Source organism: Sminthopsis crassicaudata, chromosome 3 (genome assembly GCF_048593235.1).
Source record: "Sminthopsis crassicaudata isolate SCR6 chromosome 3, ASM4859323v1, whole genome shotgun sequence".
NCBI lineage: Eukaryota > Metazoa > Chordata > Mammalia > Dasyuromorphia > Dasyuridae > Sminthopsis > Sminthopsis crassicaudata.
In genome coordinates, this window is record NC_133619.1 from 589,053,035 (window position 1) to 589,069,653 (window position 16,619).

Consider the following 16,619-nt stretch of genomic DNA (forward strand, 5'->3'; position numbering starts at 1 on the left):
CTAGGAATTGATAACTTTCATAATTAGTAGTAACTTTATACAGTTACACTCTTCTGGCTGCTTTTTCTGCATTTTAAAACCCAGCTTTTTAGTAAGCTTATTTGGTCAATCATCCATTTGGAATATTATCCTTAAGCTTCTCAAAGTAGTTTCACCTAATACTGTTGGCTGGGTATATGCCTACAAATGTTTATTCAAGAAAAAGCTCTATTTTTTTGTGCAGCAGAGGGTTAACTCAGATTGAGGGGCTCAGTTTTTCTTTTATTCCTTCTTAGACAAGTTGTGACAATTAAGGAAATTTTTAAAGAGGCCTATCTTAACTTCTTCAAATCTAAATAAGTGTAGGCTCCCCCTTTAAAGTAGTCATATTGGGGATATGTGTAGTCTGTTGATGGTAGTTTATTTAAACAATTTTCAACATGTTCTAAAATGTCTGAGAATATCCTGCTTAGCCTGTTAACAGTTCATGTCATTCCCACTGTTGGTCAAGTGTAGTTATAAATCAACTATTTTTTATTTCTAACAGTGAACTCATTTAACAAATCCCTGTGAATAATGTGGGTCTGGGTCATCAAGCTGGTCTTTTCTTAGTGACACACACACGCCTGTCTTGCATGACTAGTTAACTGGATTTAAATTTTAGTAAAATTTCTATTAAATTTTAAGCACCCCTGATTTCCTTGCTATGAATTCTCTATCAGTGCTATTCACAACCCCCCTACCCTTTTAAGGAAGATCTTTGTGAGTTGCTGTGTTGAAATAGGGGGAAGAAATCATCAGCTGGTACCTAGTTTTCCAGTTGCAAAATTTTTCTTACTTTGTTATAAGTGGGTTCATGGTTAAGAAGCACTTTGGCCTTCTTTGTGCCTTTCTTAACTTAATGTGGCCTTTTAGCACTTGTGCTGATCAGAGACCCCAGGGAAGTCATCAGAGGAGGATTTTACTGAAAGAAGTTCTCTCCTTAGTATTGTTTTTGCTCTTCTGAAAGAAAATATTCTCACTTTGTAGTTGGGTCTGTGGAGATTCCTGTCAGTACTTTTTAATGATCTTAATTTACTACCTTATTTTGGTGTAGTACTATTATGAACTTTCACTTAAATTTTCACATTTCAAATTTTGCTGAGAAAAAGGTGAAAGTGTTTTCTCCATTTGAAAAATAAGTTAACTGAGGCAGTTGAATTATAGTGATTGGCCTGTGTGCTATTTAGTGACAGCTAGGGCTAGAATTTAGGTCTCCTGAATCAGAATCCAGCACTTTCTGTTTTATATATTGTCTATTCAAGTCTCTTGTGTTAGAATGGAATTTTATATAAGGCAGATCAAGCTTGGAATCCTTCTGAGAGAGAGTATTGATTGATCATAGACTGAAAATCGGAGGCATCTCAGAAGTCACGTGGACCAATGCCAATCTGAGTAGGAATCCATCTGCAACGTGCCTAGCAAGTGGTCACAAAGTTTTGTTTTACTATAGGATAACTAATTTTTAGAGAAGGAGTTTATTAATTGACTAAAGTAGTAGATGTTACAAAATGATCTCATATTTAAGGTCAAAGACATTCATAACTATATTTTAGGAAAAGATTCCATTTTGGAGGATCTCAGAATCAAGAGTAGAGAACATGGAAGAGAGATGAGCTAGACAATAGAAAAATTATTTAGATTCAGAACCAATTGAGTTGGCTAGACCCAATGAATAAGTTATTAGTGAATTTATATCAACTTGAAAGAGATGTCTAGTTGAGTACCCGTCCAATTAAGTGCTTAATATGTACTAGACATTTACATTCTTCTTAGATTTAGCATTTTATTAATAACTTGTGTAAAAAAGCATAGATGAAATCAGATTAGTAGATAATCTAGGGCTGGTAAGAATTTTAAGTGATAAGTTGGATGATATAGTCAGTTTCTAGCAATATCTCAACCAGTTAGCATGTTGGTTAGAATATTTTAGTAGATATGATGTAATTAGGATAAATATAAAGTCAGTTTTATACTTGTGAAGTTAAATCTTTGAACCTAAATATAAGTTTGACAATGAGGGAGGGTGAGAAAATCCAGGGAGCTGGAGAGGAAGTATGAATGGAGCATCCTGGCTGGAAAAGATCTGGAGGTTTTAGTGGACTAAAGTTTTAATATGAGTCATTGTGATATGGCAGCCTCTACTCCTTCCCACCAGAAAATGACAAAAGTACTTTTAAGCTTCATTGAGAGACACAGTGTTCTAAAGGGGGGAAATGATTTTATCACTGTATTTTGCCCTGGTCCTATAATAACTGAAGTGGTGCTTTCATTTCTAGGTGCCATATTTTTTTGTATGGAAGTTCATAGGCTGAAGGCCCACCAGTGTAATAAATAGATCATACCATAGAAAGAATGACTGAAATAATTTGAGCTGTATTACCTGTTGAAGTGAAGATTCAGGGAGTTCAAAATAGTCTTCAGACATATGAAGGAGACAATTGTTCTTGAAGGTCCCAAAAGTCAGAATTAAAAACAGTGGATGGTGAGGAATGAGGAGAATGTTGTCAGACCTGGCCAGTATTTTTATTTATTTATTTATTTATTTATTGCCTAATTGTGCTTTGTTAAGAGGGAGAATTTTTTTAAATATTGAAACAGATGGCAGTTACTGAGAGCCACATTAAAGCTTAATGTAAGGAAAAACTCAAAAGTGAGGTGGCATACTTTAAGAGTATGTTCACTATTTCAAAGTCAGATTCTTTTTAGTACAGCAAAATGACTGTTTGGACATGTATACATATATTGTATTTAATTTATACTTTAACATATTTAACATGTATTGGTCAACCTGCCATCTGGGGGAGGGGAAGGGGAGAAGAAGGGAAAAGGTTGGAACGGAAGGTTTTGCAATTGCCAATGCTGAAAAATTACCTATGCATATATCTTGTAAATAAAAAGCTATAATAATAAAGAAAGAAAGAAAAAAAAAAAGACATTATGCTCTCTCTCGCTAAAGGTCTCTAGGCAAAGAGTAGATGACTGCTTATCTGGACTGTGGCAGAGGGAATTCAATTACAATTGAAAACAGATGCCCTCTGAGAAGCTTTCTGACTCTTGGTGAATAGAACTTGTGTTATCACTAACCATGTAAATGGCTCCCAGCAGTTCAGAATGAACATAAAAGTTTATTAATCCACAAAAATGACTATCTAATTTAGCTTCTATATCATTTCTTGGGGACAGTCTGACTAGCCCTAACTTTATAAACTCTTCTCCCTTAGAAACTTCAGGTTTAATCCTGTTTTTACCACCAGTTACAATTATGGCCTTGATCAAGTGACATTAGATCTATGATCTTTAAGGATCTTTTTAGCTCTGACAGTCTATGATTTGGATCCACCAAATAGAACAATCTCTAAATATTCATACCAATCAAAAATCCTAAATGGAAACACTGCTGGGAGTAAGAAGCATCACTAGTTCCTAGATTCAGAGTAATGTTCCTAAGGGATAACCACAGTACATGGTAACAAATAGAAGAAACTCTTCTATTTTTGAGTGGGAGCTTAAAATTCTCCTAAAATTGAACCTTGGAACCTTGAGGCTTTTGTGCCTTGCCCCAGTGTAGGGCAGTTGGGATCAAAGAAATATGGTGTGTCCCAGTGTTGCTTCAGGAGGCTAACTTCTGTGCCTCCTTCTGAAGGTCAGCAGGTTACAGAGACATAGTACTTACTGTCACACCCCTCCATCCTTCTTTCAATTACATCATCTTTAAAGGCAAATTGTTAAAGCTCTATTCTCTACTCTGTGATCTTCCCTGGGTTCCAGGGTGAATGGACCCTTCAAAAAAAAAATCACTTATAGAACAGCTCTCTAGCTCTCTGGGGTCTCATCCTGTTCCACTGAATGGTACTACCTATTACTTGCTCTGTATGGAAAGTGAATTTTGAAAAATACATCCTAGGTGGGTGCATTTGGGTTTGTCTTTTACCCCCCCTAATTTAAATGTATTCAAACCCATTTCAGCAGCCATGTTCCTGAGGTATCTTGTGTGTGTTCTCACCTATGAGACACAAGATGCTGGTGCTTGATCAAGCCCAGGGTTCTTTTAAGGGGCTCATGGGCCACGCTGGCTTCTCTCTTGACACAGGAAGCATCGTCGAACACGGGATCGGTCTCGGTCGTCATCCTCCTCCTCCCAGTCATCCCATTCTTACAAAGCAGAGGAGTACACTGAAGAGACAGAGGAGCGGGAAGAGAGCACCACAGGCTTTGACAAATCCCGGCTGGGGACCAAAGATTTTGTGGGTCCAAGTGAGAGAGGAGGCAGAGCTCGAGGGACCTTTGTGAGTCACCCCATACCCTAACCTCTTCCCTCCCTACCATATGACTTGCAGGCAGGCTTCCAAGATTGCTTCTCTCCTTTTCTTAAAAGTCCATCTCTGTCCCAGGAGAGTCTTTCTAATGGGTTCAACAGGAGCACTTTATATCTTCATGTGCTCACTCTTCTGGCCCCGTGGGTCAGGACAGCAGGCTTTCTTTATATCTCTTTCCCTTCTTGATCTTGTACTAATAATTCTAGATTTGCTCTTTCCATTCTTTGTTGGGATGCTATAGGAGATGGGGAAGAATTCAGATAGAGATCAGTCCCTTCCAACTCTGACATTCTCATTTTGCATCAGCAGTGTGTATCTCTGGATTCAGGAACAAATAGGTTTTTATGAAGTCTAAGGACAGATTAGGCTCCTTATTCTCTGCATGGTTCCCTCTGGCCCAGTCACTTTTCCTCTCAGCTATCTATTCTATTTTTACAGTTGCTTTTTCAAACATAATTATTTCTTTGGATTGATTCTTTTGTAGCTTCTGGTTTCTGACCTTTTTCTCTCTCATTGGTCACCCAACAGAATGCTTTTAGTCATGCCATGCACATACTCCAGCTGAATTATTTGCCTAAAGTTCCTGAATCTCCAGGCTACATGATTGGATAAAAAGCAGTTTGCCAACAAGAGCTCAGAGGGCATGTGTTGGTGGTGTTATTTGTCAGAGTTTGAAGTCTCCTAACACAATCTAAATATGACAACTGCTCTTCCCTGTCTGTCGTTGCAGCAATTTCGAGCTAGAGGAAGAGGTTGGGGCAGAGGCAACTATGCTGGTAATAACAGCAGTGGCAACAATGATTTCCAGAAGAGGACCCGAGAGGAGGAGTGGGACCCAGAATACACACCCAAAAGCAAAAAATATTATCTGGTATGTTTCTGGAAATAGGAGGAAAGGAGTCTGACATAGACCATAGTTGATACTGAGGGCTTAAGATATGCAGTCAGAAATGTTGAGCTAGTTAATCAGCCAATGAGAAGTTCAGTTGCTTGGTGATTTGCCTTTCTCTCCCAGGTCTTGGATTCAAGATGTCTATGACAAATAAAAGCATCCTGAAATATTATAGACAAGGTTTCTGATCTCTAGGGCCCCTTCTAATTAAAATTTATGATCCTTAATGAATTGGATAAACAGTAAGGAGATCTGAACTAAGTGCATGCTCACCTGGTGTTCTTCTTTAAGCAAACTTGGTTTATAAAACATATTAAGCAATGATTTTCAAATCACCGATGGATTAATTTTCCCCAAATCTAGATATGGAGAAAAAGTTTTTTTCTTTTGAAAGCAAGATAATGTAAACCAAGGCACACTAGTTTAAAACAAAAAAGGAATGACAGCTCAACATTGGGCCATTTGAGGGTGAAATGCATATTTAGGAGGAGGAAATCCTAGGAGCTTCATAGTTAGGGAGAGCCCCAGAGCAGATCCCTAAAAACTCAGTACTGAGGCATTTGGGGACTCCTGAATATTCTGAAGGCTCTTTCTGCCTTTCAATCAAGTAAAAGCTATTCAGTCTGTCATGTCAGGATTAGGTGGCCTGTGAGAGAACTTCTTGAAGATCCTCCCTCTTCAGCATTAACTCTCATTAAGGCAGTTGTTTTTTTTTTCCCCTGAGGCAATTGGGATTGTGACTTGCCCGGGGTCACACAGCCAGGAAGTGTTAAGTGTCTGAGGACAAATTTGAACTCAGGTCTTCCTGATTTCAGGGCTGGTGCTCTATCCACTGTGCCACCTAGCTGCCCCTATTATTATTATTTTTTTTAAGATAGGAGCTGACAACCATGTTGTAAAGGCCAAATGATCAAAAAAAATTGAAATCAGATACAACAAAGTTAATTTAGTTTGTGTTTGACAAGTTAGTACATGATTTGTTTTTGTGCTGCATGATGATTTAGCTAACATAAATGTAATGTTTACTATGTGCCAGGCACTGTGCTGAGTGTTTTCCAGTTATCTCATTTGATCCTTAGACACTAGTGGTAAGCAGTATATGTAAATGGTTAATATGTTTGCACTCTCTTAAAGCCAGCTATATCTTAGGGACAACTGTGAGGATAGGGAGGAGGGGGAAATGTAGGCCTAGGAATATGTTGCTTTCAGCCCATTTGAAGAATATCCATTGAGTAAAGCCTGAATAGACTTGGCTTGTTTGACTCAGTACTAGCTAAAAGAAAGGGATCACAGCTGCTCCATTCCCTCTTCCCTTCTTTCAAGACTAAACAAGTAGAGTAAAATAGAGTCTCACATTTATGGAATTCATGTTGCTCTGCATATAGATTGTAGACAATTCCACCCTTTAGAGAACATTTTGTGTTGATAGTTTAGGGATTGTGATTTGGCTCTCTTAGAAGCACCATTTTTGGGAAGTAACAAAGCCTATTTTCATCCTTATGTCTTCCAAGAGGGTTGAGAACTCCAAGTTAAAATGAACGTGCCTAAACTTTGGTGGAGCTACAGGGGATGGAGAAATGGGGGAGGGTACTCGGAGTGTAGTATTAGCAGAGATTGGAATCTTGACTAGCGCTTGTGGTAGGTGACCTAGAGCAAGTCAGTTTGCTCTTCAGCCTAAATTTTTCAAAGAGGGGTGCTAATTCTAAGTATTCCCTATCTCCCAAGGCTTTTTCTCCTTATGCTTGGGTTTGCATAGATGAACCTTTGGTCCTGTGTAGCACCAGTATTTTTTTTTTCCCTGAGGCTGGGGTTAAGTGACTTGCCCAGGGTCATACAGCCAGGAAGTGTTAAGTGTCTGAGACCAGATTTGAACTCGTGTCCTCCTGACTTCAGGGCTGGTGCTCTATCCACTGCACCACCTGGCTGCCCCCCTGTGACAGTCTTTTTTTTTTTTTATATTCATTTTTCCAAATTATCCCCTCCCTCCACTCCCTCCCCCCATGGCAGGTAATCCCATACATTTTACATGTGTTACAGTATAACCTAGATACAATATATGTGTGTAAATACCATTTTCTTATTGCACATTAATTATTAGCTTCCGAAGGTTTAAGTAACCTGGGTAGATAGACAGTAGTGCTAACAATTTACATTTGCTTCCCAGTGTTCCTTCTCTGGGTATAGTTATTTCTGTCCATCATTGATCAACTGGAAGTGAGTTGGATCTTCTTTATGTTGAAGATATCCACTTCCATCAGAATACATCCTCATACAGTATTGTTGTTGAAGTGTACAGTGATCTTCTGGTTCTGCTCATTTCACTCAGCAACAGTTGATTTAAGTCTCTCCAAGCCTCTCTGTATTCCTCCTGTTGGTCATTTCTTACAGAGCAATAATATTCCGTAACCTTCATATACCACAATTTACCCAACCATTCTCCAATTGATGGACATCCATTCAACTTCCAGTTTCTAGCTACAACAAAAAGAGCTGCCACAAACATTTTGGCACACACAGGTCCCTTTCCACTCTTTAGTATTTCTTTGGGATATAAGCCCAGTAGTAGTACTGCTGGGTCAAAGGGTATGCACAGTTTGACAATTTTTTGGGCATAGTTCCAAATTGCTCTCCAGAATGGCCGGATTCTTTCACAACTCCACTAACAATGTATCAGTGTCCCAGTTTTCCCACATCCCCTCCAACATTCATCATTATTTGTTCCTGTCATTTTAGCCAATCTGACAGGTGTGTAGTGGTATCTCAGAGTTGTCTTAATTTGCATTTCTCTAATCAGTAGTGATTTGGAACACTCTTTCATATGAGTGGAAATAGTTTCAATTTTATCATCTGAGAATTGTCTGTTCATCTCCCTTGACCATTTATCAATTGGAGAATGGTTTGGTTTCCTATAAATCAGGGTCAGTTCTCTATATATTTTGGAAATGAGACCTTTGTGTGACAGTCTTTCTTGATGTTTAGGGGGAGGAGGGAGCAGAGGAAATATTGCATGGAGAATGGAGCATATGTATTTAAATTGGGCCTAGCCATTGGTGGGCAGATAAGCAGTGATTTGGGTCCTAACACTTTCTTAACTGAATTATACTGTCTCCTCAGCATGATGACCGAGAGGGTGAAGGCAGCGAAAAGTGGGTGAGCCGAGGCCGAGGCCGGGGCACCTTTCCTCGGGGTAGGGGCAGATTCATGTTCCGGAAATCCAGTACCAGCCCCAAGTGGGCTCATGACAAGTTTAGCGGAGAAGAAGGTGAGATTGAAGATGATGAGAGTGGGACGGAGAACCGAGAAGAGAAGGACAATTTACAGGCAGCCACTGAGTAAAGAGCTCCTGGAGGGTACCTACCCCCAAGGGAGAGAGGAGATGTCCCAGAATGACTGAAGAGCAGAAGAGAGGATCCTCTAAAATAGACCCCCAAAGGTCCCCTACCCCACCCCCAACCCCTGCCTGGGCACTCAGGAGCTGTCTGAGCAGGCCAGCTGAGAGGGCCCACTTCTCCACTCTTAAACAGAAATAGGGCTTTGGGGTGTTTGTTGCTTGTTTGTATGGGAATGGGGTGGGACATAGGCTAGGAAAACTTATTTGAATTTTGGTCTCTGTCCCATTTTGAACCAAGTCTTATTTTTATTTTTTTTTTATTTAATTTTTTCTTTTTTCCAATAAGCTGAGAGATGAGGACTAATTTGGTTAATTTTGGTCTCCTCTTTCTCTACCTCCCCCTTCCCCATCCATACATTTTTTTTTTAATTAAAGATCTCTACTTTATGCATATTTAGTAACACTAGCTCTCCAGGTTTAATTTAGGAAAATGATTCTCAACAAAACATTGGCATGTCAATTTCAATTTGGGACCAAGCAGCATTGAAAAATCTAATATTTAGAGCAGCTTTTTGTATGTAGTGAGTTTAGGTCCTTTCAAACTACCTTGTTTTTGCATAAGCCTTCCCTGCAGAGCTGTGTGACAGGATGTTGGCCCCACACACACATCCACACCCTCTAACCTTTCTCTTTTCCAGGGGGCGTCCATCCCTTATGGGACTAGGCTCCCAAGATATTTCCGAGTTGTGCTTATCCTCTCAGCAACTGGGATGTAAACTGGAGGGCAGTTTCTGATGTGTTTTCTAAGATTCTGAATTCTAGCTTAAAAAATTATAAAATGAGAATAATTTTTTCAATATTTTTTATTAATCTTTTTATAAAATGAAAACTCCTGTGATTAATGAAGGAAGGCAGTTGTGGTTGTGTGGTTTGTGGGGGGGTTTTGTGGTTACTTTCTTTTTATATCTTATGTTTTAAATTTAAATTTTCTCAAAAGATGTTTGGAGAAAACTATCTGGAATGAGTCCCTATGCTTGCTTACAAGCAGGTGAATCATAAGGAGTTCATATATATGTTGTAAAAAAAAAAAAAAAAAGAAAAAAAAAGAAAGAGAAAGATTGCTCCCTTCCCCTTCTGTACCTTTGCCCTCTCCACCTTCAAATGGTTGTGCTACTTTTGTTCCCTCACTTTGCTAAATTTCTATAGTTCAGTTGGTTTTACTTGAATGATTCATGTTTAGGAAAAAAATTTAAAGTTTGTTTCAACTCCTCCAGCAAATAAAGAAAATAAGCACTAGATCTAAGTGAGCCTTGTTCTTGGAGGGAGGGAATGATTTGGAAGGGTGGGGTATTCTCCCCACCGAGACTCCAAGTGTGTTTGCCCCATGTCATCTTCCATCTACCTGTAAAGGAGCTGTGGAGGTGAGCAGCTCCCACAGGGTGACTCAACCCTCCCTCCCCCTCCAGGCCCTGAGCTGGATCTCGCCAGGTTGGGGGGGGGGGGGAAGCAGAAAGATAAGAGGAGAGGCGGAGCCAAGAAACTGAGGCCATAAACGCCCAGGAGCTTGATGGATTTGATGCGGGGCTAGATGTGCCTCTAGCCCAAGAAATGGGGATTTGCTGGGGGCATCGTGTAATGACTATCGGGGCCCTGCAGTTTCTTAATCTGCAGTCCCCTTTCCTTGGCTCTGCTCCTGGATCTTCACAGAGACATCCGCCCCTTCCCCTCCCTCACCCCTCCCGGACCAATGATGGGAATCTATAACGCACACCTTTGGACGCTTTCGCTGTTGGGACCGGGAACGTGGTATTTATGTCAAAGATAAACCGGCACTTGGAGCAAATCCCTGGAAGCTTCCCCCTCTAGGGATTCTTTAAAACAAGCCTTCCCGAGAAGACTGACTCTACCCTTCGGGTCCTCAAACCTGTTCTGCCCACGGCCCAAGTCGGTTTCTGCCAGCAAATAGTTCACCGTAGTTGGGAGGCGTGCTTCCGGTCTCCTGCTCCGGAGAGCTGGTGGGATGTCGGGCCGACCACAGAACCCCGACCCAGGCCCCGTCGGGCTGTACCCAGGGCTGGGCACAACGAATTGACCCTGCAGTCTGGGAAGAAGAAAAACACAAGTGTAGCAGCCCGTTTCCGCCCACTACTTTCCCACGCCTTTAGGCTGCGCCTGCCCGCGGGGGTGGGGGGCCGCCGCACCCCTGAAGTCGGCTATCGGGACCCTGGGGGGGAGGGGCCCTCGCTCTCCCAAGGAGGTGGTAATGGGGGAGGGGGGCAGAAGTTTCGGGGCACGGTCACCGCTCTCTCCCCCCGCCCCCTCCTCCGCTGCCTGCCCCAGAGGCACGCGGTGTGGCCTTTCTAGTCTCCCCAGCCCATTCCCACCCCCGACCCCTCCCCTCTCCGCTTACCTGCGAGCGGCTCCGCCCAGTCCTTTCACCCAGGCTGGCGGAGCCGAGCCAGCCCGTCCCTGGAGCCCCCAGACGCCATGGGTACGTGCGGGACGTTTAAGGGGTCGGTCTGGGGGGCACTTTGCGAAGGCCGGGGCGCGAGGGAGGATCAGCTTTCGCTCGGGGCCCAGCTTTCCCGTGCAGGGAAGGGGCGCTGTCCCCCGTACACAAGCGGCTCAGCCTGCCGGGGCCTGGCTCCGGCGGGAACGGCCGGGCCCCTCACTGCTCCGCTCCCCGCGCGCAGAGGTGCTGGTGCTGGAGGACTACCGGGCTCAGCGGGAGGACGAGCTGACCCTGGCCGCGGGGGACGTGCTCCGGGAAGTGCACCAGGGGCCCGAGGACGGCTGGCTGCTGGGGGAGCTCGGGGATCGCCGCGGTCTCTTCCCCAAAGTCATCGCCCAGGTGAGAGCGGGGCCGGGCGGGGCCGAGGGGCAGCGCCGCGAATCCCGCCGCCTCCACTGACTCTCGGCCATTGCCTTTACCCAGGAGATCCCGGAGAGTCTACGGGGGGACGGACGCGCCCGCAGGCCCCGCTCTGCGCGCCGAGGTGGGACTCAGCGGGGACCCGTCCTGAGACCCGGAGGGCGGAGGCAGCGCTCGCGTCCCCCCTCTCCCTGAGGCGGTGGGGGCGGGGCGGAGCACCTGGGGGCTTCCCTAACTCCGCCCCCGAAGCTTCCTCTGGGTCGTCATTGGGCGCTCGAACACAATAGGGGCTTGCCTTTCTAACCAATGGGGACTCGCTTGGGGCTCGGGGGTGGGAGGCGCCGAGCGCTGGGGGAGGGATAGAGAAAGGGGGAGGGTGCGTGTCCGGCCCCCGAGCCCTCCCCCCAGCCATGGACCCCCCCTACTATTGTAAGGGCCCCTGGGGGCCAGCGCAGGGGGATGGGAGAGAGAGGGCCCCGGGGACGGGTCCCCGGCCTCTGACCCAAAGCTCGCTACCCCCCTCCCAGGTCAGCCTGGGGGCCCTCCAACTACCCAGCGGTGGTGTAAAGTGAACTTCAGCTACAACCCAGAGCAGCCCGACGAGCTAAAGCTCCAAGCCGGGGAGATAGTCCAAGTGCTTCGAGAGGTGAGGAAGGGGCTCCGCGCTGGAAAACGGGCAGGGCTTCAGACTGTTGTGCACGCGGAGATGCTGCTACACTTCAGCCTGCCCCCGGGACCATTTCCCTCCAGATTGAAGATGGCTGGTGGCTGGGCAAGAAGAATGGGCAGCTGGGGGCCTTTCCCTCCAACTTCGTGCAAGAGCTGGACTACAGGCCCTATGGTGAGAGCGGGACACCCGCGCTGAGACCCCAACTCGTTCTTCAGCGAGTCCCGACTCCCTGTTTGGGGATGCTCAATTTCAGCGCACTGACCCCTGCTCCCTGGTCCCCAAATCCTGCTTCCTCTTTGGCAATCCTCCTGCATCTTTCACTCTCTGCCCGCAAGTTCCAGAAGTGCTCAACCGGTATCCTGGGGCCCCCCATGGTCCCATATCCCTTTAGTTCTTTGTGATTTTTCCCAGGAGCCATCATCCCTGATGTCATCCCCAGGGCCACTGGAGTGGTCCAGACTTCTCTGAAGGTAATGGGGAAATGAGAATATTGGGGGGGGTGAGCTTCTGGCTCTTTGGAGGAGCTGGGAACGAGGAGACTCCATCCCTCCATCCCTGCCCCTCCCCTACCTCCCAGCTGACCGGGACCCAGGAAGACTCTCCCGAGTACCCCATAACAGGTGAGTAATCCCCATGGGACTCCCAACCACACAAACTCCTTGCCCATCCTCTCTTCTCAGCCTAACCTTGGGGGGGGGAGGGGCCCCAGAGAAAGGGGCTCCCAGGCCCATGATTGACATCCTCACCCACCACTGACCCAGTACCTGAAAGCTGTCGAGTTCTGTTTGACTATGAGCCTGAGGCGCCCGATGAGCTGGCCCTGCAGAAGGGTACTGTGGTGAAGGTGTTAACAAAGGTGAGGAGGGGTAGGAGCGAATGAACTGCTGGAATAGATTGAGCCTCGGTGGGGGTACCTGAACATGGAAGACCTCCACCATTTACCCAATCTTTTCCTAGAACACAGAGAACCCTGGCTGGTGGGAGGGGGAATGTGAAGGAAAACGAGGATTTTTCCCAGACAATTTTGTCCTCTTGCTGCCCCAGGTAATTATGGAGTCTTTTCTTAATCATACATATCCTTCCTGCTCATCTCAGTGGGAAGATATAACAGGGTCTCTAATCCTATCCCCCAACACACACTTTTTTCTTAGATTAAGAAGCTCCCAGTCCATCATCGGCTGAGTCCCCAGGAAACAGGTAGTGACTTCCCTGAAGGGGAGAAGTGCTCACCCACCCATTCCTCCACCTCCCAAAGACATACTCTCTCCTCCCTGACAAAAGAAGGGTGCCATTGCAGAGCATTTGGCTGCTGTGTGGGTGCCCCCATTTCTCCTGTTTCCCTATGCAGGCCAGGCCGTAGGGGTGGGAGGGAGCACGGGCCGGGGTCCTCAGGGTGATTCCCACACATCTTCCCATCAGTGTTTGGTCAAGAAAACCATGTCTGCAATGGGAGGACTCAGACAGCCAAGGAAACAAGAGGTAAAGGGGAAATGGAAATTAGAGCGGGGAGCAAGGGATCATATGACAGGTCACATATTTCCGGCAAAGAAGATAGCGAAATGGGGGAGGAAGAGGAGGATGGCCAAACTAGTGTACTCTCACCACTCTTTCCAGCTACGAAGGAGCCTAAGAAGATGGAGTCTAAAATCACCCTGCCGCCTATCAAAAAGATGTCTTCAGCCTCCAATAGGCCCTCTAAGCCTCGGCCCTCCACACCCAGGTATTGATCCCAAGGGGTTGAGGAGATTGCAAAAGCAGCTGGCCCTTCTCACCTCCACCCTAAGATTTAAGGGGACTAGATGTGGGACTGAAAGAGGGAAAACTTCAAAGTCTCAGGGACCTGAGTGTATCCTAGGCCGTCGGCAGCAGGATCAAATGGGGACAAATTGAAGATCTCTCGAGAACAAGGAGGAAGAGAAGATGGTGGTGGCAAAAGAGGAATTCCAGGAGGTGAGCCCAAGCAGGTCCCAAGTTTTTGTGAGTGACTTTGGTTTGGTTTGAGTTCTCAGACCAGAAAAGAAAACAAAGGGGATGGGGGATGGGAAAAAGGAAGGTAGACACTGTGGGTCAGTGGAAAAGTGAACTGAAAGGGAAGGGGGATGGGAAAAAGGAGGGTAGACACTGGGCCAAATGGGAGGATTGGTAGACACTGGGCCAAATGGGAGGATGTGGGACACTGGGATACCATGAGGAGAAAATGAAGGAGTATGGAGGAGATGGCTTAGAACACAACTGCCAGACTGCTCCTTAGTCTCCCTCATCTCTTTCATTTTTTGCAAAACAGAGGGGGGTTTCTCTTGGACTAGAGCCCTGAAAGCTCCTCTATCTCCCTGCTCCCATACATCCTACCCTTGCCTCCCTCTTTAGTTAACTAATCACCTATAAGGATGGGAGAAAATACAACTTGTAGGACCTCCCTACTTCCTATGCAACAAAATCCTGACTGTTTGCTATAAATATTAGCTATTGTTGGATGGGCTGAGACGCCCTATTAGAGAGCACTGTGATAATAAGCTTCTCTAGGTCCCTTGGGAATCTTCCTGTCTGTCTCCCTGTCCAATGACCATCTGTCTGACTTTTCCAGTGCCAGGCAAAAGCAATGACAGAAGCAATGATGACTCCAAGACTCGGTCGAAGCCTCAGGGTCGAAATCCTCCCAACTTCAGCCAGACCCCCACTCCTGTGAGGATCCCCAGGCCCCTATTTTGCCCCAATTACTACCACCACCCTAAAGAGAGGACAGGGCTGGGCTGGAGATTGCCTGGAGGTCCCTAAGGGGGTGTGACTGGTGGACATCTGGCCCACCAGGTGAGTAGAAGGTGGCAGGTGGCAGGAAAGTTCTAGGGAGATGAAGACTTAGCTACTTCCAACCTTTTCCAGGATGGAGTTCCTCCTCCCACCCCCCACATCCTTCTGTCCAGCCTTTGACTTGCCTGTATTATTCCCCCCAGGACCAGGCTTTTCCTTTCCTTCCTTTTTAACCCTCTTTCTCCTAGGGACGTGAAGAAGAGAAGTCCAGTTTGACAAAGAGCCACCACCCCAAGACCAAACAAAACGCCTCGGATAAAGCTGTTTTTCGGGATAAATCGTTCCAAGAGAAGGCCCCTTCCCGGGAGAAGAAACAAAATGAAAAGCCTGCTCATCGGGACAGCAGCTCAGCGGATAAGCCCTCCCCGTCAGAGAAGAGCTTAGGGGGGACCCCCTCCACGGACCAAGACTCGCTAGATAAGGGCAACTCCTCGGCCACGGATAAGCCGCCCTTAGAGGCGGCTGTGGTCCCAGAGCACTGCCCCTCAGGCTCCCAGGTAGCCCCCGGCGCTGGTGATTCTGAGCGGAGGCTGCCGGTGGATGCAGAGAGAGTGCCCGCCACCACCCTGATAGACTTGACAGAGCGCATGGATCAGATGCAGGCCGAAGTCTCTTCTCTGAGGGGGACGATGTCGTGTCTGGTGTCCCAGCTGCAGTGAGTACCTGGGGGGGGGATGCCAGGAGAGGGGGCGGAATGAAAGGGGGGGAGACTGGGCAATGAAGAGAAAGATACTGCCCCCCGCCACCCCCATTGGGGATCTTTGGGCCTAGGTTTGGTTCTGAGCTCTGAGATATTTCCCCGAGTCATAGGAAGCCTCCTGTCACATCTCTGGGCCTCAGTTTCCCCATCTATTAGGGGAGGAAAGATGCAGCAGCCTCCCGACCCGGGTCCAGTGAGAGAGAGCTGTGGGGCCGGGGCTGGAAAGCTGGGGTTGAGCTGGCCTGTTGTCCCCAGAAAGGACTTGTCAGAAATCCTGAAGGCGCTGAAAACTGAACGGGAGAAGAGACAGGAGCTGCAGGTAGGGGAGCGAAGGGGGATCCCAGAACTGGGGGAAGAGCCTTGTAAAGAGCGCCCAGAAACCCTTGGCCTGCCATGGCTTATTCCAGGAGGGTCTCTGGATTCCAGAGCACAGAGCAGGAAGAAAGAGACCGGTTGGGACGGTGGGGGAGGAGGGGAGGAGGGTTGGGGGCGGGTCCTTCCTCTCTCTTTCTCTTTCCCTACCCGAGGCTAAGTTCGAGAATCTGAAACCTAAGACTAACGTGGTCTAGGGTTCCGCCCGGAGGGGGCTTGTCCTGGCCGTCGGATTCTGGCTGCGCCTCCTCCCCGTTTCGAGAGCCCCATCCCTCCATGGAGGGGGAGCTTCAGGCACTACCATCACCACCCTCCCTTTGGGGCTTTGCGGGCGAAGGGAAGGGGGTCGTAGCTGGGCCTCCACAAACTCCTCGCCAGAGACTGGCCGGAGCTCTGGGCCCCGCTCCTCGGCCCCGCCTTAAACACCCTCCCCAAACCCATCCTGTCTCCCCCCTCCCCCCCAGCTGTCAGAAACAGAGAAATAAAGTTGTATTTGTATTTGCGCCTGAGAGGCGGGGCTAGTTGGGGAGGGACCGGGCCTTAGCGGCTCGGGCCTCCGGTGGGCGTGTCTCTCTGGCCCCCTCTCAGCCCACGGGCACATCTGGCGAACATGTGGCTCCTATTAACGCCAGGGCCG

The 16,619-nt window shown here is 46.9% G+C and overlaps 2 protein-coding genes and 1 long non-coding RNA gene across 19 annotated transcripts in view; 2 read left to right on the top strand and 1 right to left on the bottom strand.

The window, feature by feature from the left end:
* Positions 1–9,858, top strand: part of THRAP3 (thyroid hormone receptor associated protein 3) — an 87,396-nt gene extending 77,538 nt beyond the window's left edge. For all 7 annotated transcript variants that reach the window (XM_074305138.1, XM_074305140.1, XM_074305141.1 and 4 more), the window contains 3 exons: positions 4,112–4,307; positions 5,068–5,208; positions 8,344–9,858. In XM_074305138.1, the coding sequence (XP_074161239.1) occupies positions 4,112–4,307; positions 5,068–5,208; positions 8,344–8,565 (559 nt within the window). In that variant the 3' untranslated portion in view covers positions 8,566–9,858. The remainder of the gene's footprint in view (positions 1–4,111; positions 4,308–5,067; positions 5,209–8,343) is intronic.
* Positions 9,859–10,353: 495 nt separating this feature from the next.
* Positions 10,354–11,624, bottom strand: LOC141563704 (uncharacterized). Its single transcript, XR_012488482.1, has 2 exons — positions 10,971–11,624; positions 10,354–10,661 (listed from the first exon to the last, which is right to left on the bottom strand). It is a non-coding gene; the product is annotated as an uncharacterized LOC141563704 (long non-coding RNA).
* Positions 10,809–16,480, top strand: SH3D21 (SH3 domain containing 21). 11 transcript variants are annotated; one of them, XM_074305151.1, is made up of 17 exons: positions 10,938–11,051; positions 11,254–11,411; positions 11,496–11,556; positions 11,960–12,078; positions 12,183–12,273; positions 12,514–12,572; positions 12,680–12,722; positions 12,864–12,958; positions 13,060–13,146; positions 13,254–13,299; positions 13,522–13,581; positions 13,717–13,822; positions 13,958–14,052; positions 14,687–14,784; positions 15,099–15,565; positions 15,767–15,929; positions 16,138–16,480. In XM_074305151.1, the coding sequence occupies exons 1-17, from the start codon at positions 11,048–11,050 to the stop codon at positions 16,177–16,179; spliced, it is 1,794 nt and encodes a 597-aa protein (XP_074161252.1). In that variant the 5' UTR covers positions 10,938–11,047; the 3' UTR covers positions 16,180–16,480. The 11 variants fall into 11 exon arrangements, with proteins under 11 accessions (XP_074161247.1, XP_074161249.1, XP_074161251.1 ...); XM_074305152.1 differs by having other exon boundaries at positions 15,866–15,929; XM_074305146.1 differs by having other exon boundaries at positions 10,809–11,411.
* The last annotated feature ends 139 nt before the right edge of the window (positions 16,481–16,619 follow it).

What these genes read in the sequence shown, in the direction of transcription:
- SH3D21 (XM_074305146.1), top strand. Translation starts at nt 10,824, where the DNA reads ATGGGGGAGGGGGGCAGAAGTTTCGGGGCACGGTCACCGCTCTCTCCC. An exon ending in GCCCCGCTCTGCGCGCCGAG is followed by an intron (nt 11,557 to 11,959) that starts GTGGGACTCAGC and finishes CCCCCCTCCCAG; the next exon opens with GTCAGCCTGGGGGCCCTCCA. An exon ending in CAAAAGAGGAATTCCAGGAG is followed by an intron (nt 14,053 to 14,686) that starts GTGAGCCCAAGC and finishes TGACTTTTCCAG; the next exon opens with TGCCAGGCAAAAGCAATGAC.